The 24,629-nt window shown below is 41.1% G+C and overlaps 2 protein-coding genes across 2 annotated transcripts in view; one reads left to right on the top strand and one right to left on the bottom strand.

Moving 5' to 3' along the window:
- Positions 1 to 4,379: 4,379 nt before the first annotated feature.
- On the bottom strand, positions 4,380 to 24,589 carry CCDC107 (coiled-coil domain containing 107). Its single transcript, XM_068276661.1, has 6 exons — positions 24,348 to 24,589; positions 16,704 to 16,894; positions 13,651 to 13,717; positions 11,842 to 11,932; positions 9,736 to 9,845; positions 4,380 to 6,473 (listed from the first exon to the last, which is right to left on the bottom strand). The coding sequence occupies exons 1-6, from the start codon at positions 24,496 to 24,498 to the stop codon at positions 6,196 to 6,198; spliced, it is 888 nt and encodes a 295-aa protein (XP_068132762.1). The 5' UTR covers positions 24,499 to 24,589; the 3' UTR covers positions 4,380 to 6,195.
- CAPS2 (calcyphosine 2) overlaps positions 13,988 to 24,629 on the top strand; it is a 158,932-nt gene continuing 148,290 nt past the window's right edge. Inside the window, exon 1 of the mRNA XM_068276655.1 lies at positions 13,988 to 14,031. The gene's annotated coding sequence lies outside the window, so the exon portion shown is untranslated. The remainder of the gene's footprint in view (positions 14,032 to 24,629) is intronic.

Below are 24,629 nucleotides of genomic sequence, written 5' to 3' on the forward strand. Positions count from 1 at the left end.
TTAGAAGAAATGGAAACTTTTTTTTTGTTTTGTTTTTTGTCACAAAGTGTCATTTTCCGCTTACTTGTGACAAAAATTAATATCTTCTATGAACTCACTATCCTGGAATTCTAGCCCCTCATGAAACATGTCAGGTGGTCAGAAAAGTCATAGATGCTTGAAAATGGGAAAATTCACTTTTTGCACCATAGTTTGTAAACGCTATAACTTTTACCCAAACCAATAAATATACACTGAATGGGTTTTTTTTTAATCAAAAACATGTTTGTCCACATTTTTCGCGCTGCATGTATACAGAAATTTTACTTTATTTGAAAAATGTCAGCACAGAAAGTTAAAAAAATCATTTTTTTGCCAAAATTCATGTCTTTTTTGATGAATATAATAAAAAGTAAAAATCGCAGGAGCCATCAAATAGCACCAAAAGAAAGCTTTATTAGTGACAAGAAAAGGAGCCAAAATTCATTTAGGTGGTAGGTTGTATGAGCGAGCAATAAACCGTGAAAGCTGCAGTGGTCTGAATGGAAAAAAAGTGGCCGGTCCTTAAGGGGGGGTAAAGCCCTAGGTCCTCAAGTGGTTAAATATCAGAGGCAAACGCTGTAATTTATTGAGGGTAGGATATAGCTATATTGGGACAAATCAATTGCAGAAGGGGTGTCTGTTACAATGCACAGCCAGAGTTGCATATCAGACTACAGAAAGCAAATATCAAACATATCAAACTCTGAAAGCAAAAACAGTATGAAAAGCTGTGACAATTAGTTACATTTCCTCTGCTCTCTTCAGACACGTCAGTCAGAAACACAGGACACAGAAGCTGCAGCTGTTGGGAGCTTTCTCTCTGTTACACATAGAGTTAACTGATCAAGTGTGAGGGGAATTTCCCCTCTCCTCATGGCTCAGTTTGGCGTCAGTAAAGTTTGAAAGTATTTTGATAACAGTAAACAAAGAAGTTGCTACTAAAATGTATACACCAGTACTTAGCAGCACTTCCCTAACAATTCCTGTGTCAATTGAAAAAAATATGTCAATCGATAGTATTCCTTTAAGCGATACCAGTTTGGCTATCCTGCTGATCCTCTGACTCCTAGCCATAAACCCTGAACAAGCATGCAGCATATTAGATGTTCCTGACATTTTTGTCAAATCCGACAAGATTAGCTGCATGCTTGTTTCTGGTGTGATTCAGGCACTACTGCAGCCAAATAGATTAGCAGGGCTGCCAGTTAACTGGTACTGGTTAAAAGGAAATAACTATGGCAGCCTCCATATACTTCTCACTCCAAGTTGTCCTTTAAAAAAAAAGTTAACTTCACACTGACAGCTTGTTTTAGAGGCCAAGACTATTAATTTTTTTTTTTTTCTAAATAGCTTCTAGAAATGTAATCTGATAAGGTTTTACAGCTTCCTTACATTACTTGTATTCATTACAATCTGATTGCAGTACTATTCATTGTGTTTAAAGGCAGATCATTTGATACTGTAACATAAGAAGAGTGCCGTTTTCCCTTCTGTACAAGGGAACAGCAGCAGGTTTTGCGATAAACATAAGCAATAGGGCCAGGACTCCATGTGGCAAAGCATCTTTTGACACAAAAAAAGGTCTTTGAGAATGGTGTGCATTGTGCCTCTGCACCCAGCTCTCCTCTGGGAGTCATGTAAGCACTGCAAACCTGGTATAGCACTGTGCCAGCGCCAGGCTTACTGCTTGTGTTTATCACAGAATTTGTAGGATATGCAGTGTGTTCTTATTTACTTACTACAATGCTTCAATTAACAGCATTTTTGCATGTCTTAAAGCAAAATATTTAGAAAATATGGACTGATTTTATTGAAAGGCTGTCAACACATTAGTAACATAATGACTTGTGAGGTAAATACCTCTTCAGCACTACCGTAATACACAAAGCATAAAGTATTGCAAGTGAGTTTGCCAGTCATGACCACTATTCTGAAAATCAAAAATATTTTTTTTCCCCTCAAAGACACTACATTAACTTTATTGTAAATATTCTGCATTATACAAAACATAATACACATACATAATTTAACTTGCATAGTGTGTAAGGCCTATTCCCTCTTAAAGGCCTATTCCCTCTTGTGCGTTTGAAAAGGCATAAAGTGCAGCATTTATTTTTACAACTACAATTTCCTGTAATTTCTTTTTAAATACGTAAATATTCAAAGTACTGGTAATCTATGAGCTTCTCTACATTGTATTAAATACTCTAATTCACTTTCATTACTGTGTGATTGTGTGTGCCATTTTTTTTTGTCTGCAACTATGTGTTGTGTTATTGTATTCCATCAACGCATAGGTGGAAACATCAGACAGTACAATCCAGGGTTGTGGCATCTGAGCAATTTTGGGTACCTGGAGTCAGTTTTTACATAAACTGAGGAGTCGGATGATTTTTGTACCGGCTCCACAGCCCTGGTACAATCTATGCACTTCTGATGTCCTTGCTTAGCGTACAAACTGTTCATTGCTAAAAAGGCGCACAGTGATGCACCAGTTGGGAAGAGGCCTCTCCTCAAAAAACCCTCCCTGGACCCAGATGCAATGACCAGCTACAGACCTGTCTCCAACCTCCCCTTTCTGGGCAAGCTAATTGAAAAAGCTGTATACCTCCAGCTAGAAGCCAGAATCCTACAAAATAACAGTTATGACCCATTCCAGTCTGGCTTCAGGAAACACCACAGCACTGAAACTGCCCTCATCCAAATATGCAACCACCTGCTCATGGCAAGAGACAGAGGAGAGTGCTCGATCCTCATACTGCTAGACCTTTCTGCAGCCTTTGACACAGTTGACCATGACATCTTGATAAACAGGCTACAGGAATACTGCGGCATTGATGGCATAGTACTTCAGTGGTTCCAATCCTTCTTGAGTGGCAGAACCTACAAAGTGTCTATGGGGCCCTTCCTGTCCACCCCTGTAACACTTAAGTATGGGGTGCCCCAGGGCTCAATCCTCTCTCCCCTGCTTTTCATGATTTACATGCTACCGTTGGGAAAACTAATTCAAAAACATGGCCTGACATACCACTGCTACGCAGACGACACCCAACTATATCTTTCCTTCAAGCCTGGTGTGACAGACCCAACTCTAACTATAAACGCCTGCTTACGTGAACTACAGCAATGGATGAATGACAACTGGCTGAAACTAAATGCAGACAAAACTGAAGTCCTTCTGATTGGAGGGCAGAGCATGATAACAAAACAACTTAACTTGCAGTCTTCACCACTGGGAATAGGAGGCACGGATCTACGCAGCTCTGATCATGTGCGTAGCCTGGGAGTTCTAATTGATGGGGATTTAAACTTCAGAACTCAAATCTCTGCTGTGGTGAAATCATCCTATTTTCACCTGAAGAACATTGCAAAAATCAAGCACCTCATACCCCCAGAAGATCTGCCAACCTTAGTCCACGCCTTCATCACATCCCGACTGGACTACTGCAATGCTCTCTACACTGGCCTTCCAAAAAAGGTCTTGTACCGCCTACAGCTGATACAGAATACTGCTGCCAGACTGCTAACCAACCAACCCCGTCACTGCCACATAATGCCAGTCCTGCATTCCCTTCACTGGCTACCTATAGAATGGAGGGTCCTATTCAAGATCGGCCTACTGACATTTAAATCCCTAAATAATCTAGGCCCTGGATACTTGAAAGATATGTTACAGCTGCGTAGCAATCCCCGCATTCTCAGATCCACAGGTTCTAATAATCTAGTCATACCCAGAGTCCACTTGGAAACTTTTGGTCCCAGAGCCTTCTGTCATGCTGCCCCTATGTTTTGGAACTCCTTACCTCAACAGATCAGGACAGCCCCATCCCTGGATGTGTTTAAATCCAGACTGAAAACCCACCTGTTCAGTCTGGCATTTGCAGAAATATAACTTTTGTTGTGTGAATACTTCATCCTACTAACTACTGAATCTGAGAGAGCCTAAGCGCTTTGAGTCCTATGGGAGAAAAGCGCTATAGAAATATTATTGTATTGTATTATTGTATTGTATATATAACCACAGCACTCAAGAAATGCCATACATTGTGCCTTGATTGTTAGGTATCAAAGTTTATTTATCTGTAACATAACCATCTCTAATAAAAATGCCAATCTATTTCTTTATTAGGCCAAGGATATATAGTATCTGGTAATATTTAAAGCAGACCTCCTGAGTAATAAGCAAAATTCTGCAGCCTCCTAGTAATAAAATAGTTACCCGAGAAGCCTAGTTCCAAAGACCCTGCATTACTTCTGGCACCTGGCCCCACACCTCCCCTCTCCCCCTGGAGAAAACTGCCAGAAGTCGAGTGATGCGGGGGTCTTTGGGACTAGGCTTCTCAGGTAACTATTTTATTACTAGGCGGCTGCAGGATTTTGTTTACTACTCTGGAGATCTAATTTAACACAGTAACATTTTGCAGTAGAATCCCGTCATAGTAAACTCTAAGGGACCTAGCCAAGTACTTTACTACCGAATATCAGAAGCTTACTATATCAGAATTCATCATACATTGTATATTTATACTTCATTTTCCATTAAATAAAGTAGAAATTCTGGGGAAATATGCCATGTCAGACTTCTCTTTCCTGCCTTTGATAAATGTTAAGCAGGTGTCTTGTTTTTAAGGACTTTTGTCAACAAAAGATCAGTTACACGCCATTAGCATTTGAAGCAAATGTCTTACTTGGTTTAGCTGTTTAAGGGATTAATAATGCTAACAGAGCAAACCAGGGTAAGATTGTAAATGTTGTATGTACAGTATGTTGTAAGTAATTGGTTAAGTTATTCAAGTTCTGACCAGAACCCTATAGTAATTGGTCATGTCCAACAGATAAGCAGTAAATCTCCCTTTGTTGGAAAACCCCTAAGAAGGGGGGCACTCTTATCAGAACCATGTGCAACGGTCATTGATTTGAATGGCCTCCTCAGAAACCACACGTAGTTTGCGTTTTTGGCATGCTTTAAAATCTGACGGCTATCTGCTTTTTCCCCATACGTTTCAGATTGCAATGTACTTGCCACAATCTGAAAGATCTCACACAATGGCAGAACATCAAATTGATGGGGCCTTGTATAGCCATTGTATTACTGCAAATAATGTTTCAGTGTGAGGCCTGCTAAAAGTGTGCTTTTTTTTTTAATTCTTGAAGACTAGCTTTCATTTTTACTGCATTTCTATCAACGAGGAATCTTTCTCTAAAGTGCCTTTTCAACCCAGACATGTACAGTGGATTGGAACACAAAAAGCAGTGAAAAATAAGTAAAATTACAATAAAAATATATTTTCTATTTCCCCCTAAAATATAATTTACCTGACTGATCCCATAGTACAATATGATCGGTGCCACAGAGAAGGAAGTAGAGCACCCCAGGCACACTGTGGTATTTTCCCTCTGGAGTGACCTGTTACAAATACAGCGGAGGAATGGAGTTGTGGGAGGAGCCACACCTGTATAGGGGAACAAACTGCTCTACAGGAAGGGTGGAAATGAAGTCACAGTGTGCCTTCCTTACTATTCAAAATGATGGTGCTGCTGAACTGAGGTAAGCAGATTATGTAGTAGACTGAAGTACATAGAGTGCAAATGTAGCTGGAACCCCTTGCATTCGCAAAGTGAACTGTATTATGTTTTCTGCGGGGATTTCACCCTGCTTAAATATAAAATTATTTAAAGTGCACCTGAAACAAGTTAAATAGAGGAATTTATACTTACCTGGAGCTTCCTCTAGCCCATGTACTTGGTGGGCTCCCTCGCCAGCCCCCTGGGCGGCTCTGTTTGTCTTCAAACTTTTCCGTTAGAAAAGCTTCAGGCGTGCCATTTGGGCTGCACTGCACATGCTACTTGTGCAGGCGCACAACACTTCCGGCAATGAGGCTGGGCGATGTATGCGCAGTGCATTGTGACTGAAGCCTTCCTAACGGAGAAGACTGAAGATGTACAAAGCCACCAGGGAGGACGGCGAGGGATCCCCATCGAGTACATGGGGCTGGAGGAAGCCCCAGGTAGGTGTAAAGTCTTGTTTAACTTGTTTCCGGTTTCCTTTAAAGTTCATGCTTTATATCCTAAAGTCATAAAACATGCAAACCTCTGTACATTATTTAACAAAATAAAATACACGGATTAAACACCTGAAATATAAGAAGGCAGTGAAAAAAAAAAAGCTTCGAGTCAGTCCTTCACATTGCGCTTCCTCAACCCTTGGGAAAGAGCACTTCCTGTCATGTGAGATTTATCAGATTCAGCATCTTCTTCCTTTTGGCATACATCCACATGTGCAGGTAAAGGTGACTTATCAGCAACAGGGTAAGGAGCAGTTGTATCCATCTCATCTATATCTGGTACAGAGTCCCCACTTTCACTTGCTAAGTCTTCTCCTCCCTGTTCATCAGGTTGAGACTCAAATGAATGGATAAGATGTTCAAGTGTATCCTCACAGTTTTTATTACCTAAGAAATGTATACCATTGGGAAAAAAAAAGTACTGTTAGTGCCATTTCATACAATGTAAACTGTATTGTTACAGAGCATTGAGCACATGGGAAGGCAACAAATAATTTTTCAGGCCAAACAACCTTACTTCCATTTTGGTGCCTTGTCTAGAATAAACTCACCATGCACAGATTATAAATCATTAAAGGGAATCTGAAGTGAAAATAAACTTATGATATAATGATTTGTATGTGTAGTACAGCTAAGAAATAGAACATAAGTAGCAAAGAACAGAGTCTAATATTGGTGGATGGCTCATTCCAGGTGGTGTGAGCCCTGGAGTGGGCTGTCTGCGCCTGTCCTCTTCCCCCCCCCCCCCCCTTGGAGTGCAGTGTGAGAGCCAGCCCTGAGCTCCAAAGCTCAGTGCGACCCATGCTTCATTCCTTTCCTTTTCAAATGTGTTGCACCCAATCTATGCTCAGTAACAGAACGCAATGGACGTTAAGGTAAGTGTCTGTTTTTAAATATTGGGAGGTGGGTGCGGGCGGCTCTCCCCGGTGCTGGCCACGCTGGGGGGCGCCTGCGCCACCCAGCCTCCCCCTCCGGGGTGCTGCTGTGGTTCCCAGGCAGTGAGAGCGCCTGGGACCCCGCGGTCCCCCGGTTGTATGGGGGCTTTGGGAAGCCTCCCCGTGGTGCTCCTGGATAGTGCTATTGTAGCACTGAACTAATTGCCGCAGGGCTACCGCTTTGCGGCATTGGTTTTTGACCCTGCATAAGTTAGCATGCGAAAGCGAATGCATATTTGCATAAGCATTGCCTCATGAATAGCCAATTAGGCCAAATTTGCTTAGCCAGATATGTCAGGTGTTCACTTGGTGTTTAATGCACACATCCAATTCTTTGTGTAGAGAGTCTAATATTGTTTCCAGTTTTTCTGCAGCACTTATATGTCAAAGAAACAGTTAAAAACAGTTTCAGATAAGGTTTTACTGCATAAAAGTTCAAAGGGTCATTAACTCTGCTGTGTTTCATAGTTTAAAATACAGTGTCTAGTTTGTAATCGCAAATATGAGAATTATGCAATGTTATAAAATATATAACTGAAAATAAAAATGAGACTTTTCTTTGCTACTAATGTTCTATTAATTATCCGTACTACACATACAATTCATTATATGAAGTTTTTTCCCTCTTCAGTGTCACTGACACTCAACCTTGAGGAAAGCATTCAAAATTAAAGGGGTACGATGAGATAAAGAAAAAAAACTAACATTTAAAATACATATTTACAAATACATAGAATGTATATTTGTCAGAGTAAAATGCACTCTAAATAAATGGTTTCCTATGTAACTGTCACTTAGGTAGGAAGCACAGTTACCCGATATTGCACATGTGTTGCCACATGCTGTGAAACATGCACCACCGTACTGGCCAGGGCTGTGGAGTTGGAGTCGGATTCGAGAAGTCTGAGTAATTTTGGGTACCTGAAGTCAGAGTATTTCATAAACTGAGGAATCGGGGGATTTTTGTACCAAATCCACAGCCCTGATAAGTATTTGACTAAGAAATCGGAGTCAAGAAGTCAGAGCCATTTAGGGTACCTGGAGTCAGAGGTTTCATAAACTGGAGAGTCGGAGTTGGAGTCAGATGATTTTTGTACCGATTCCACAGCCCTGGTACTGGTTCAATATTCAATGGCCCAATTGTGAATCATAAATTGTTTGCATTTGTTCACGTGCCATGTTCTCCCACGGTTTAAAAATCAGACAGCTTTCTGCTTTTTCCCACACAACGCACACATTCTCGATTACAACGTATTTTGCCAAAATATGAAAATTGTGAACATACACAAAAAGTGGTGTGTGAAAAACTCGATCGCCAGGCCAGAATCGCACACAAAAACTCTAGGGCAGGTGTGGTCCCTGCCTTAGGGTTGGTTCACACTGCAAGAGCAGTTTCTAAGCACTCATGATTTTAAAAGCTCTTGCTAATGTAATGCTTTGAGTTTGTTTTCACTTGAGCCATGTGATTTTGTAAAAAATCACCCATAGCATTGCATTAGCAAGAGCTTTTCAAATCACTAGCACCTAAAAAAAAAAAAAAAGCTCTTGCAGTGTGAACCAGGTCTTATAGTAAGTATTATTAAATGTAAGGATCTGCACCTCTTACATGTTTTAGAGTAGCATGTCTCCTTAATTTTCCAAAGAACTCAGTGAATGGTATTCTCACAGGCTAGCTGCCAGAATTGTGTGCCCACAAATAGGCAGGCCGGTCAGCATTTGAGTTGCCAGAGGAGTGCCTTTATAAAGAATATAGGAAACCTTAAGGAAACATCTGAGCTAGAAAAAAAAGGCTCTACTTACCTGAAGTTTTATCCAGCCCCTGGCAGCCGATATGTCCTTCGCTGCAGCTCCAGTGTCCCCTCCGTTGCAGACGCTGACATCGCCACGTCAGCCTCTTCTGCGGCTATGTCGCTCGTGGTCGCGCTCCAGTGGCCGGGAGCGTTCTGCACAGGCGCAGTAGTTCTGCGCCGAACGCACCAGGCTACACGAACGCAATCTGGAGAGGTCAGCATTTGTAACGGAGGGGACCCCGGGACACTGGAGTTGCTACAAGAGACATTTCAGCTGCCAGGGGCTGGAGGAAGCCCCAAGTAGACTTTTTTTTCCCCTCGGACCTGTCCTTTGAGTTTCACCTAGGATGAGATGTAGTAGTGTTGGCAAGAGGTTATTTACAGGGCATTTTACTCTGGGACAAATGTGAATCTTATATATGTGTGTAGATATGCTGAGACACCAAAGTGTGCCCCCCCCATCCCTCCCACCCCAGCCTTCACACACTGATTGCTATTAGACCAATAGGTGCCCCAGGGCCCCCAACCTCCCCAGCACCTTAATCTCTAGTTATATGGCTTGCAGTCACTGTCATGTATCCCCTTTTCTTAATTCTTTCTGCTTCAAACACTATTGGGAATGACAGCTGAATGAATTGTGCACCCCCTCCTACACTGCACCCTGAGGCTAGAGCCTCTCTAGCCTCTGCCTGGCCCTGCCGCCTCAGGTTTCCTGTAAGTGAGTGTTTACAAAAACAGTTCATACGACAGTGAATTTATGACAAAAGATGACCCTTTGCACGTCATCCAGTCTTGAATTAAAAAAAAAAAAATTATAATTGGCACCCAGTACACAAACAGACACTCAGTATCTATAGTCATTCCACCGCTTTGTATAACATTAATTCCCAATTAAAAAAAAAAAAAGAAAAAAAAAAAATTCACCTGGGTTCCGAGGAGCTGATTTATCCACTGCACTTTTTTTCATTAGCTGTCTGATGGATAGCAGTTGACTGATTATTTCATGTTTCTGATCTGCAGCCAGTGTGTTGACACTGAAAAGTAAACATGTCATCTCATCATAAAGTACTTATTCTATTTAGAACTTAACCGGTAACGTTTTTAAAACCTTGGCTATTTTTAAATGTTCACTTGATTGGTTTGTCTTAATATATAGCTAATCCTAAAATAGAAGTTTGTCTTAAATAAACAAGGTACATTCTATCATCAGTCACACATCTAAAACCTGATGTACCCATATAAACCTTTGGAATTGATCCTATCCTGACCCACATTCCTTAAGGGGAATGTGAACCAAAAATGTATTTAAAATAAGCGCAATATATCATTTTTCGGACCACAAGATGGTTATGGTCTGAAAAATACGGTACATCATATGGTATATCATATGCTTATTTTAAATACTTTTTGGTGCAGGTTCCCTTTAACGGAATATGGGTCAGTATAGGACCATAAGATGCACCTAGGTTTAGAGGACAAAAATCAGGAAAAAACAAAAAACGAAACCTAGGTGTGTCTATGGTGCAGGGGATCTTCTGCCCCCCAAACCTGTGTAAGCTATACTACACTAATCCCTGCTGCTCCGTACCACTTACACTACACTGCACTCTAGAATATACACTACACACTAACCCCCTCCTGCCCTCCCAACTAAGCTCCACTACACTAACAGTTCAGCTCTCATCTGATCCTGCTGCTGTGCTCCTCCCACCTTGCTCCAGCTAGTCCAGGAGTCCCTCTTCTCCAGCGGCATCTTTTTAGGCATCCCTCATCTCCTCCAGTGTGGGTGGCATCTTCTGACAGAGCTGTACACAGTGGCCAACTGGGGGTCGTTGTTTTCTATCAAGGATTCCTTCCAGTTTCAACTAGACCTAGTCGCAACCGGAAGACTTAAGAGGAACTTTACCCCAAAAAATAATAGTAGTGGGAAAAAATAGATTGTAAAGTGAGAAGTTAAAAAAACAGAAGATAGATCAAAAATGATCGCTATTCGCCATGTAATTCGTTCATGTTGTTTGATCCACAATGAACCTGCTAGTCATCTTTTCTACTGGCAGACAAGGAAAAAAAAAAAAAACCACTAGACAGCACCAACTGCCATTATCTATAACCACACCCACTAACTGTGTACAGAGGGAGATGCTGCTTGGTTGGCAGTTAGAAACATCACACTGTGGGAGGGGTTACACCACAGTATCAGCCACACAGACCCCCCTTATGATCTAGTCGAGAGAAGGTAAAGATTTCTCGTGGAAAAGGAAGTATCAACTACTGATTGAGATGAAGTTTAATCCTTAGTTACAGTTGCTCTTTAGGGCCCTTTTCTACTATATGAGTTGCTCTCAGTTATAACTGAAAGAACTGATATGCAAGGTAATGTCCATGTTTCCCAATGGCTTAAGTGGGCAATGTTACAGGTTGATGTAGTGCTGACCCGGAAGCTGTTACAGGGTCATTGCCATTTTTAAAATGGAGGACAGAGCATTCCATCGGTCAAAGTGGACAAACAGGATGTAGAAAAGAAGAAAAAAAAATTGATGAGTAGACAACACGGGAGAGAAGTATGACATATGTAGGTTTATTTTTACTTATTTTTCAGTTCAGGTTTGCTTTAAGGTGCGCATACATCAGGCAATGTATGGGCAAATCGACCAGGAGACAGGTCTTTCTCTGATCGAATCTGATCAGAGAGGGGATCCGTTGCCTGCCCATACACTGCAGACTGATTTTCTGATAAATTTCAACATGAAATCTATCTGAAATTGAATTGGCCTAGCACTGCCACCTCCACCACCTGCCTTTTACAAGTAACAAAATATTCAGTAGACAAGACACGCCTGACTTAAGTCGGCCGATAACAAACACCTCAGCCGATAATCAGGACTGTGTACGGCAACAATTGTCATTTATGCATGTTTGTGTTTAGTCATCACAATAAAACTGTACTCACCATATACTTTGTTATTACATATGACATTTTTTCATTGTTGAATATGCACCACTGACTGTACAACACAATGTTGCACTTACCAGCTAGATAGAGGGTCAAGCTGTGTTAATAAAGAATTCAACATTTGCTCGGTTTGTGACAGGTGTCGTTCTAACTCCACAAGCTGAATTTCTGAAAGCAAAACAAAAATTAATAGAGTTAAAACACCATAGATAAAAACAAAATAAACTGTAAGTAGTAACGGTCAACTTGTAAAACCCCCACTACTATTATAATGGCACCCATTTGTTTGCTGTGTAGCAAGGGCCCTCACACACCAAAGTTGGGCACCAGCTGTTGCATTAGATAAAGGACAATGTAACCTGCTGGTTATCTAGGCAAGTGTATCCTGCTACTTGAATAAATATATCAAATTTGATCAGTTGTCTTCATGAAGGGAAGCCAACACTTTATCTTCGAGACAGTTTCCACTAGCGGGTGTGCATCTGGCAGAAGGGGCGCCGGCCCTTAAAAGGATGCGCGATTGCATCCAGATCACTTAGCTGTGCCATGCAAGGCTAGGCATTCAAGTGCGTGCAGTGGAAATCTGCAGTGCGATTCAGACGGCAAACTATTGAAAGCATAGGCAGCGTTTCCCCGCCCAACTTGCCTGCGAAGAAACGCTGCCATTCCGCTCCGATTCGGCTGTGGCTCCCGTTGTGCTGCGAATACACAGCCAGAATCGTAGATTCAGGTGCATGCAGCAGAAATATGCAGCGTGCTGTCCAGATTTACACAGTAGTACAATTTGAATAGCAAAGCAATTAAAATATAGGCCTCTTTCTTGTATGGAAACGCTGCAGATTTAAGCCTAATTCGGGACTAGTAGAAACAGCCCCGTAATGTATTTTTAAATATTTTATAATGGATTTGGGCACTCCAAGTTGTAATCCTTGCTCTCCTGGTTGTGCTTTAACAGAGATGAGGAACATGTGACAGCCGTGTCCATGTGATGATGAAGTTAAACGCAGAACTCTGCATCAGTGTTTTAAATTCTAGAAATTGATGACAATTTTATAGAGGATCTGAACGCAGAATTTCCTCTCTACTCTATAAGATAAGCAACAGCATAATAACCTTTAAAGAAAAACATTTTGTTAAAGCTTAGAGAACTCCAGCAATAAATCTGCAGTGTGTCTACTTCCTGCTTTCATAAAAGCAGACAAAGGTTTAACATTCCGTGTTTACATATTAGCTGTGTCTGCCTAGGACTGCCAAATTTCTGTGCTGACACAGTTAAGAGATTGAATTACAATTGTGATTACTTACAGATACGGGGGAAGTAGATAGGCTCTTCTCTCTAAAAACACACACGGTGCATTTCTCAATGTTTTCCTTGTGACCTGCACAAGGGTTCAGTTCCACTTTAAAGCCACAGAAGAAGCAGACTTGTGCTGTGAAATGTGAGTTGGAGATTGGTGGACGTTACCTAATGTATACTCATGTGTGGATGCACAGTGCAGTTGTGTAAGGAGCTGTTACTGATCTTTATTACTGTAATTATACTATTTATAAGTAGTATATACATTTGTAATAAACCACTTTATTGTGAAGCTTTTGGCTATACTTCGGATATGTAATTATACACATTCTTTGTAAAATAAATACCAATAAATGAGTTTATGTTTGTCAAGACTTAAGGTGGCCATACAAGATAAGGGTTGATATTTCCAGCAAATTCAGTAGGTTTGATTGAATCAGCCAGTCTAGTAAACACAACATTTTGAGAAGAAGGTCAACATTGGCAGCATCTGTATTTTTCGGAACAAGTTTTATTGTGCCTGCCCAACAAGCATGGTCAGAGCTCAGGGACTGAAATGTATGATCCTGGTCTCAAATATGCAACATACCTGTTTCTTTAGATTTTTTATTTTCTTCATCAGAAGGCTTTGATTTGCTGTTTTCCTTTGACTTAATCTTAAAGAGGGATAAAGAAAAAAAACAAAACACACATGGTACTTAAGATTTATTCACAAAACTTAAAAATAAATAAATAAATAAATAAAAAATAAAAAAGTAGTGTATTCTAGCTTTTTTATATATTTGGACAATTCTATCTAAAAGGGATCCTAAATTGACATGTGAAGTGATGAGATAAACATACAGTAGGTACATACAGTATAGTCTGAATTCCCTTTCTATTTTGCACTACAAGTGTTAAAAAAAAACTTGTGCTGTTATGCAAATGAGACAGTTTAACAGCAAGTGGAATTCAGCTGCTGTCCTGAAAGGTAAGTAGCAAATAGAAAACATGCTGATGATATTTTAGGTCTGAAAAGTTCAAAGGATCAAATACTTCTGTTTGTCTTAAATGGAGAAGCTTTTACATCAGTCTGTCATGGTTGCTGTTTAGAATTCAATCTTAAAATTTCAGGTCTCCAACTGAAAATGATGGACGATCAATGGGATACAAATATTTGTGAGTTCATGCAACATTATGGAAATTTGTATGTCAATGTATGCAGCTTGACTAATCAAGTCCGACCAAGGTTTAAATTTATTGGTAAATTCTCAAGCTGCATAAATGTCTATACAAATTTACATAATCCTGCATGAACTCAGAAATACTTGCATCTCATTGATCATACCTTCCAAAAATGAAAACTGTGTTACTAATGTTCTATTTACCATTGGCTGCCTGGCTACTCTGCAAATCTTCTGCACCTGATCCAGAATGAGTAATACGGCGTTGTCCCTCCAAATGTAAATGTGCCCCCATACATTAAAATACTTTACCTGTCCGATGTCACCCATTGCAGGTTCTCATCCATCTTCCCCATTGCGTCTACCAGCATATATGGCGCATGGGGTGTCTGTGTGATGCCGCATGTGCTATATACCGTTAGCCACATGGGGACTGGATGTGGATAGGCACCGCGGCAGGCAACAGCTCACAGGTTAATGTATTTTAATACACGAGTGGCAGATTTCCATTTGGGGGCAGCAACGGAGGCAGTGTCACAAGGCTGATTCCCAAGAGTTTTCATGCTGAAATTGATCGGGAATCGGCCTGCGGTGTATGGGCAGCCAACAAATCTCTCTCTGATTAGATTCAATGAGAGAAAGAGGGAGATCGATCTGACTCTTGGTTGAATCTGCCCATACACTGCTAGATGTATGGGCACTTTTATCCACCTTCCAAGATATCTAGTGCTTTCTAAAGACAATTGAAAGTATACATTAGCTTTTTTTTCAATCCTATTAATACAAATAAAAATGTGTTTAATATTATACAAAGAGCAGCTTTCCATTCTCTGACATTTCATCACCCTGTACCAATGCAGCCCTCTCATTCAGCTAGAATACAGATTGCATGGCCAGAAGTCCTGCAGGGGTGATAAAGAGAGGATCCTCTGCCACATAGACACCACTGTAAATAATCCAACTATTGAAGAGTACATCAGAGAATACTAACAGCCTTAAGAAAGGCTGACACACAGATATTTACTATAGGCAGTTAAGATGGTCATACACTTGTAGATTGCCACCCGATGTGGCAAATACAAAAATCTGATCAGAGAGGGATGTATTCTTACCACACACAGCACAACGATTTTCAATAGATTCCAGTATAAAAATCTATTAAAAAATTTAACTAACCCAATCTAACTATAGCTGTAAGGACATCAACTGACATTTTCCAACCCATGGTTAATTTCAATTGATTTTCGGCTGAAATCGATCCAATTAATTAACGGAAGGACATGTTGGGAGATAGATTTCTGGCAGATTCCATCAGAGTGATCAAATCTGCTGCGAATTGAACAGGGAAAAAAAAAACGATGAGTGTGTGTAAACTTGTCTTGTCCACCCTACTGCCTGGGGATATAACCTATTATTTGGTATAAATGTGTCTACAAACTGTTAAAAGAACAAAAGGGTGTAAAAATTAAATGTGTTGTATATACAGGTACAGGTATATACAGGAGTGCACATCTACACAGCAGCACATTGGCTCATTAGGTTGTGCTATTGCACAAAACTTTCCCAATCACAAATCAGAAAGATTGTGCCACTATCTGCAAACGTTATACACACAATTTCAGTCAATATTTCAGGAATTTAAATATGCAGGCTTCTGTATGTAACTTGAAATTTGTATTACCCGTATATCCTCAAATAATCTTGTATACAGTAGAATCCCTTTATAGTAAACTCCAAGGGAACAGGAAAAGCAGTTTACTATATCAGAATTGGCCTTACATTGTATATTTATACATGCACATTTACTGGGACCTGGGGACTGAGTTTACTATACCCAAAGGTTTAGTATATCAGAGTGTACTATAACGAGATTTTACTGTATAAGTCGACTCCAATATTTGACCCTCTTAAGCTCGAATTTTTTATTGACTCACGTATAAGTCTACCCAGCAAAGTTAATGACTGCACTTGTGGACCAGTAAGGATTAATGACTGCACTGAATAAAGTTTTTCATCCAATTATTCCTTCAGGTCCCAGAGTGCAGCCATTATCCACACCCCCTCTTAGTAAGCACTGCAGCCCAGTATCTATCCTCCTGCCATTCCCTTGTTAATTGTTGTGGCCAGGACTTTCAGACCTGTATTTTCTTGGCATTGCCTTTATCAATAAAGTGTCACTTACCACTGGGTAATATCAAAAGTAAATACAAAGTAGTGCTTTTCCAAGCAAAAGTTAACAGTGGGAGGGAGATTATAAAGCATGCTGGCTGCCGGGTCTCACTCTGCAAAGGTTGAGAGAAAGGTCCCCACCTGCTACGAGTCAGAAATGAATGTCCACCTCATGTAAAAGTCAACCCCTATACTTTTATTTAGTGAGGCAGACCTAAATTTCTAGACTTATAGTCGGGTATATAAGGTTTATATATTGCAACAGTTGAACATGCAATTTGTATGACAACATCTTGAAACAGGTGCTTACTTTTGTGAACTTGTAAGCTGCAAAAAGCGCCACTCCCACAGCATATATTGGCATAATGGAGAAAGCCATGCTTCGACTGCTCCCAGTCTGTTCAGACTTCAGTTCCTGTTCCACTGCACCTTTCACCTGATGAATGTTAGGGAAGCCTTTCTCCGATCCTCCATGATGAACGTGACCTTTACCTGGGCTCTCTGAAAACATTAAAATCAATATTGTAAAAATAATAAATCAGGCTATGGGTGTTTGAAAAGATACATTTAGCCTTTAAGCATCAGCAGTTTACATCTTGTACAATGGAAAGAATGCTGGACAATCAAAACACCAAGATCTGTAAAATGTCTGAAGCAACTCTGTATTTTTCCACATCAGGCAAGTCATGGTATAATAAGCTGTAACTTTCTCCTTCATATATTACTATTTCATCATTTTAAAAAGACAATAAAACTGTATAAACTAAAGTAATGTGCATCTTATATTTATGGATTACTGCATAAAAACAGACAACTTGTATGAAAAAAGGCAATGTTCATATTTTCGGATTACAGCCTGAAGTACTAGTGCTAAAAGGGAACCTGAAGAAAGAGGTATATGAAGGCTGCCATATTTATTTCCTTTTGAATAATATCAGTTGCCTGGCAGTCCTGCTGATCTTTCTGGTCAGTAGCGTCTAAATCACACACCTGAAACAAGCATGCAGCTAATCTTGTCAGATTTTTGTCAGAAACATCTGCATGCTTGTTCAGGGTCTATGGTTAAAAGTATTAGAGGCAGAGGATCAGGACAGCCAGGCAACTAGTATTGTTTAAAATTAAATGTAAGCCTCCATAACCCTCTCACTTCAGGTTCCCTTGAAACAGTGACACTTTCATCAATACAATGCTATAAACATACAGATTCTATGCTAGACTTTCTTATTTAAAGAACCACTACAGCGAAAATCGTAAAATTTAAACTAGGGGTTGGGAGTCGGTACAAAAATCATCCGACTCCCACTCCAACTACTCAATTTATGAAACCACCGACTCCAGGTACCCAAAATGGCTCCGACTCAGACTCCACGACTCCTTAGTCTAATACTTACCAGGGCTGTGGATTTTGTACAAAAATCACCGACTCAGACTCTTCAGTTTATGAAACCACCGTACCCAAAAAAAACCCAGCCCTGATTTAAACTATGTGTAGTGTAAACACATTCAAATATAAAGTACGTTTCTTCAAGAGTAAAATGAAATATAAATTACTTTTCTCCTATGTTACTGGCATTTACAGTAAGTAGTAGAAATCTGACATTACTGACAGGTTTTGGATTAGCCCATCTCCTCATGGGGGATTCTAAGGGTTCTGTTTCGTTTCAAAAGCACTTAGTGAATGCCAGTTTATCTGTCCAACTGCCAAAAAAGTGTGCAGCGAGCAGGGAGGCTGGGCCAGCATCATTGAATAAATCCTTTTCAGGGAATGTCTTTATAAAGAAAAAATTCCTTGGCTGAGGATCCCCCATGAAGAGATGGACTAGTTCAAAACCTGTCAGATTTATACTACCTACTGTAAGTGACAGCAACATAGGAGAAAAGTAATTTATGGCTCATTTTACTCTGGAAGAAACATACTTCTTGTTTGTATAGGTTTACATGTATTTTAAATGTTACAATTTCTGGCGATAGTGGTCCTTTAAAGGGACTCCTGGGTAAAAATGTAGGAAAAAACAAAAGATTTTGTACCCACATATTTCTACAGTTAATTACTGTACTTTTGCTGGTCTGTTATCCCATATTATTCACTAAAGAATAAAACCAATATGGATTGTTTCCAATGTTGGAATGACAATGGGGAATTTGCTACAGGGATTAACTTATATATTAATAGTAGCAAATATTAACCACTTGAGGACTGCAGTGTTAAACCCCCCTAAAGACCAGGCTTTTTTATTGTTAATTGGCCACTGCAGCTTTAAGGCCAAGCTGCAGGGCCGCACAACACAGCACACAAGTGATTGCCCCTCCCTTTTCTCCCCACCAACAGAGCTCTCTGTTGGTGGGGTCTGATCGCCCCACCGTGTTTATTTTTTTTTAATAAATATTATGTATTTTTTTTTTTTTTTACTATACCTCGTTTTTGTTTTTTTTTGTAAACCCCTCCCTCCTCCCCAGCAAGCCAATCCTGTGATCGGCTGTCATAGGCTTTTGCCGCTCTCTTGTCCCCCAGTACAGCGCTGCTGCTGATCGCAGCGCTGTGTTAACAGAAAAGACTAAGTCTTCGAGACTGAAGGCGGGGCGGAGCTCCGCCCGCAAGCAGGAGATGTGCGCGCAATCTCCTGCAAAATGCAGCCCCAGGACTTGACACCAATTGGCGTTAGGCAGTCCTGGGGCTGCCGCCGCGACCACGCCCGTTGGCGTGGGGTGGTCTTTAAGTAGTTAAACTGAAAAAAAAATGAGCTGCCTACTCAATTATAGATTTCCATCCAATGTTTCAAAACGATCCATTCCTTTCTGAAAACAATAGGATTCTGAAGGAATAGGTTCCTGCCATCCACTGCATATCAATTTCCAATAGATTCCAACAGGGAATCTATTGAAAATCGATTGAACTGCAGAGTTGCACTGTTCAATGCAGATTCCACACGCCAAGCGCTGACACCCATGGGGTTACAAGCACTGCCATTCAGATGCATTAACTCGCTGCCAGAAGGCAGTGGGTGACTGGCAGATGGAAGGCTGAAATGCCCGACAAGAATGCAGTTCAGCCTCCTGTGTGAAAGAGGCTTTAATGTGTACCAGAGATGACGGTTATTAAAGATTTTTTTACTTAGCCGGCACTTCTTCCAGCCCCATAAGCACAGATGCGTCCCTTGCCGTCCTCCTGAGTGCCTCCGTTAAAGCGGCAATCAGCTCCGGTATTCGGCTCAGTGACGTCAGCAGGGGGCCTTGTGTGCATGTGCGGACCTTCTGTGCAAGAGCAGAAGACCCCGGCTGACGTCTTTGAGTCAGACTGGGCCAGACTGAGCCGAATACCGGGAGCTGATCACGGCTTAACGGAGGCACACGGGAGGACGGCGAGGGATGCATCCATACTTATGGTGCTAGAGGAACCCCCGGGTAAGTAAAAATATTTCACTTACAGCATCTCTGGGTCACTATAAAATGACTTTATTAACTGTTGCATTAGCTTCTATATAGGTATTAAAAGCCATAAAGGACCATCAAAGCTGCAGACAGCATCTGCAACTGTTGAATCCAGCACAGCAGCAAAAAAAATAAAAAATAGTTATGTTAGTTATGTTTTTAAAAGGTCTACTGTGCAATGCATCTATGCTCAATTTCCCTGCATATACTTGAAAGTGGAAAAAAATGAAACTATTAAGATAAAACATTCCATTTATCAGATGGTTAGCCTATTACATTAAATATACAACAAGATCAGGATACAAATATTAATGTACAAACTTACAGACTAATAGATTTTTCCCCACTCACATCTAATCAATACAGAAAAGAATGTGGTATACCTAAATGCAACTTGGCCTGAAAAAAAAAAAAAAAAAAAAAAAAAAAAAAGGACGCACTTCAAACATCTCATATACACAAACAATTATGGTCAATGAAATACTGTACAAGCAATTTCGACTTTTATGCAAATTTAATGCAGCTGGAAACTATGTGAACCAAATGCACGTCTTAGTTATTTTTCTTGGCCTAGTTCCAAACTGCATACAGTTTGCATGCAGGCCGGAAATATTTTCATAACAATCAGCCATCTCTACAAGCAAACAAGTTTTTCAAGGAAAGCTATGTGAAACTCTCTCTAAACAAATGCTTGTGGGCAAACATGCAAATGTGCCATTATGAACCTGGAAAATCTGGTTTAAAAAAAGTACTAATCAGTTTTCTCTAACGTTATTTCCTTAAAGCCAATGTTAAACTCTCTCCCTAATTATGGTTCAGCTGATCTCAAGTACTACTTGAAAACTTTATATAAGTATATACATAAAAATCCATTAGGATGTACAAATATGTTGCTAAAGAATACCTTGTGTGTATGTAAAGAACATAAAATATGTAACTTCTATCTGGTTTCTATAGAATTTATTACAGAACTAACTGGTGGTGCCATCCAATCAGAATTGTGGCCAATCACAGCAGGTCGTAAGGGCACAATGCCATGGCCAATCAGAGTTAGGAGGAGGCCATCAGCAACATGCATGTGCACCATCCAGTTAGTGCCACGGCCAATTAGAGAGGGGTGGGCAGGAGGGGGCCTTGTGCAGGCCATAATGCCGCAACCAACCAAAGTGGTGTGTGGTGGAAGGAAACACATACATGCAGCAGACGGCTTGGAAATTATTTTTAATATGTTACACAGTTAGGGCCCATTAGAAATGTAACAGGTTTTATTCACACAGATGTATATGCCCATCCATCTCATTACTCCTTCTCCAAACGGCATGTGCATCAGCTGATTCCTGCAAATTTCGTCTTGTACCCAGCATGTGTATGGCTTGTGTCAAGCAAGCAACACTGGCTGACATCCTGGCATCACCATTAGCATGCTCACTACTTTGCAACAGCATGCATGGGCTGGCTGGAGCGCTCTTATACCTCCGCCCCTAGTCACATGGGCCACTGACAGGCTGAAGATAAACGAGCGCTCCAGCCATGGAGGTGGTAAACTTAATCAGTCATTAACCAATGAAAACTGAGTATGTGTAAAAGGCTTAAAGAGACACTAACATCAAAAAGTTCCCCTGGAGGGTACCCACCTTGGGAGGGGAAAGCCTCAGGGTCCCAATGAGGCTTCCCACGCCATCCTTTGTCCCATGGGGGTCTCGCTGCAGCCCTCCGAACAGCGGACCGACAAATCCGTCAGCTTGTTCAATATTTACTTTTCCAGGCTCCAGCGGGGGCGCTGTTGCGGCTTTTGGCTTCGAAGTAGACGGAAATACCCGATCTCAGCCGGGTCCGCTCTACTGCGCAGGCGCCGGAGACTTGCGCCTGCGCAGTAAAACATACCCGACGGCGATCGGGTATTTCCTCCTATTTCAAAGCCGCTTGCCGCCACAGCGCCTGCGCAGGAGCCGGGAAGGTAAATATTTACATCGCCGCTGTTCGGAGGGCTGCAGCGAGACCCCCGAGGGATGGAGGACAGCGTGGGAAGCCTCATTGGGACCCTGAAGCTTCCCCCTCCTGAGGCGAGTACCCCCCAGGTGAATTTTTTGAAGTTACAGGTTTTCTTTAAAGGAAACCTAAACTGAGAGGATTATGGATGTTTCCTTTTAAACAATACCAGTTGCCTGGCGTCCTGCTGATCTCTTTGGCTGCAGTAGTGGCTGAATCACACACCTGGAACAAGCATGCAGCTAATCCAGTCTGACTTCAGTCAGAGCACCTGATCTGCATGCTTGTTGAGGGGCTGTGGCTAAAAGTATTAGAGACACAGGATCAGCTGGAGAGTCAAGCAACTGGTAGGATTTTAAAAGGAAAAATCCATATCCTTCTCAGTTTAGGTTCCCTTTAAAAAGAAACTACACTCTCTGTGGCCTCCATTATTTATACCCTACAAAAAAGAAAACAAATAGTTTCCATAAAATCCATCATTTTAAAATCTGTCAGGCAGGAAACTATCACATAAGATGTAAGAAATTTGTATTCTGCAAGAATCTTAAAGTGGACCCAAATTAAAAATACAAGATTTCAGAAATAAAATGTATTTTCTAAATTATAATAATAAAATAGCAGCCTTTTTTCAGCTGCATGATGACAAATGTAAAATATTTTACATTTATTGGAGAAACCCCTCCCTTCCTTTCAAATTGCCGGGACAGAATCCGGCAAAATGCTGGAGTAGGTGGTGTCCGGCAATGGAGGAATTGCTAATGGCTGCCACCTGTATAACCCTAGTTATGAAAAGAGAAGGGTGAAAAGCATGCACTAAAATGCTCACAGGCTTGAAGGAGTGTTTATTTATCTTTGTATGTGTCAGAGTGGTGCAACTAAATATATTGAATAAAAAAAGTGTTTGGGTCCGATTTAAAAGGGGAAACTTTGCTAAAAAATACAACCCCCCCTCCCCCCAAACAAACCCAATGCTATTGGATTGATGCACACATTATTTCAGTTTTCTTCAGGGCTGTGGAGTCGGTACAAAAATCATCCGACTTCTCAGTTCATTAAACCACCGGCTCCTACTCTAGGTACCCAAAATTGCTCCGACTCCTTAGTCGAATTTTTACAAAGGCTACGGATTTCGTTCAAAAATCATCTGACTCGGACTCCTCAGTTTACTGAAACCACCGATTACAGGTACCCAAAATTGCTCCGCCTCATCTCCGACTCCACAGCCCTGGTTTGCTTACTGTATTTTTATGTGTATTCCACAGTGTTTCTAACAGAAACTGGGAGATAAATGTGTCAAAGTTTGCTGCCAGCGTGGTGTCAGAATGCCCTAGATTGTTAGCGTGCCATAAACGTTATAACATAATCATTTTGTGTCGTCACACTAGCGCCGCGTTACTCATGCATATGCACAATAAAACTTTCAGTGTTCAAAACAGCTGATAAAAACAGCTGGTTTCAGAGACATGTGTATTTGCCCCATAATATTGCGATGCCCTACCGGGAAGCAGCGCCGGAAGCTCTGATTAGGACTGCACCATTCTCTGTAGACTGCACATTTGCTTTAGTACTGCAGCAAGCAATAGCGGAGTGACAAGAGGAGGTAGGACGTAGTGTGATGACACAATATGTTTACAAAAACAATCTAAGGCACCCCAACACTACACCTGTCAATGGTCTAGCCCAGGTGTTAAAATTAATAACAATGGCTCCCACCCTACACAGCTATTTACTTCTGTAACAAAGTGGGCATTCCTGGAAAGTCTCCTGGCAACAGTATTTGAAACACAGCACACAAAGTTCCACTGCCAATAGCAATATGAGCCTTCGGTTACACAAAGACTGCAACATTTATTTATGGCAACTCACGAAAAAACATTTCTGTGCTAACAAATATTTCAGTAATGGTAAAAGGATATATCCCTGAGGGTTTATTAACGAGTTCTGTAGTAAAATCACCCTATGTGTGGGCAGTATGAGAATAAAGTTTCATAAAAAGAAAAGCCACAAGAATGTTCAGGAGTCAGCATGTTATAGTCTGTACTGCACACAGAAGTGCCACCTCTAGCTCTTCTCTACTGTACAGCAACACCTTCCAACTTTTTGAGATGAGAAAGAGGGACACTTAAGCCACGCCCCTGTCACACCCAGTCACGCATACCATAAAGATTTCATGAGAAAAATATGTTGTTTTATATTTCAAACCACACTGGTCCTTTCTATCCTGGTTAATTTTCCTTTATATTAACATTTTAAAATTAGTAATATATCAATTTAAAGAATGGGAATAAAGTGTAGGAGTCAAACACATTTTATTAGTAAATAAATCTATATATCTACATAGAAAGAGGGACAAAGTCCTGAAAGAGGGACAAATGTGGAGGAAAGAGGGACAGGGCTCCCAAAAAAGGGACTGTCCCTCCGAAAGAGGGACAGTTGGGAGCTGTGCAGTATAGTACCTGTGTTCTGCACAGTACAGGAGCGTGAAAAAGAAACAGCAGCTTCCCCAAGAGACAGGTTACGCAGCGATCTTAGTTACCTTTCTGCGAGCGGCCATAGGGATGTGGCATTCTCCTGGGGTCTTTCCTGGCCCCCTCTCCCCCTCCTCCTATCATCTTGGGCACAAGGAAGCATAGGCACAATGCCAGGGACACTGCCAGGAGCAGGTGTTGGGGGTTAGAGAGCACCATGATGTTACCCCAGCACCAGAGCTCTCCCTCCCTCTCCTCCGAATCCTCCGGGCCGGGCGCCACGCCCCTCTCCTGCACTGATTGGCCACCTAAGGAAGTGACGCGACCACGCTGGGGAAGCTGTAAATTAT

Source organism: Hyperolius riggenbachi, chromosome 3 (genome assembly GCF_040937935.1).
Source record: "Hyperolius riggenbachi isolate aHypRig1 chromosome 3, aHypRig1.pri, whole genome shotgun sequence".
NCBI lineage: Eukaryota > Metazoa > Chordata > Amphibia > Anura > Hyperoliidae > Hyperolius > Hyperolius riggenbachi.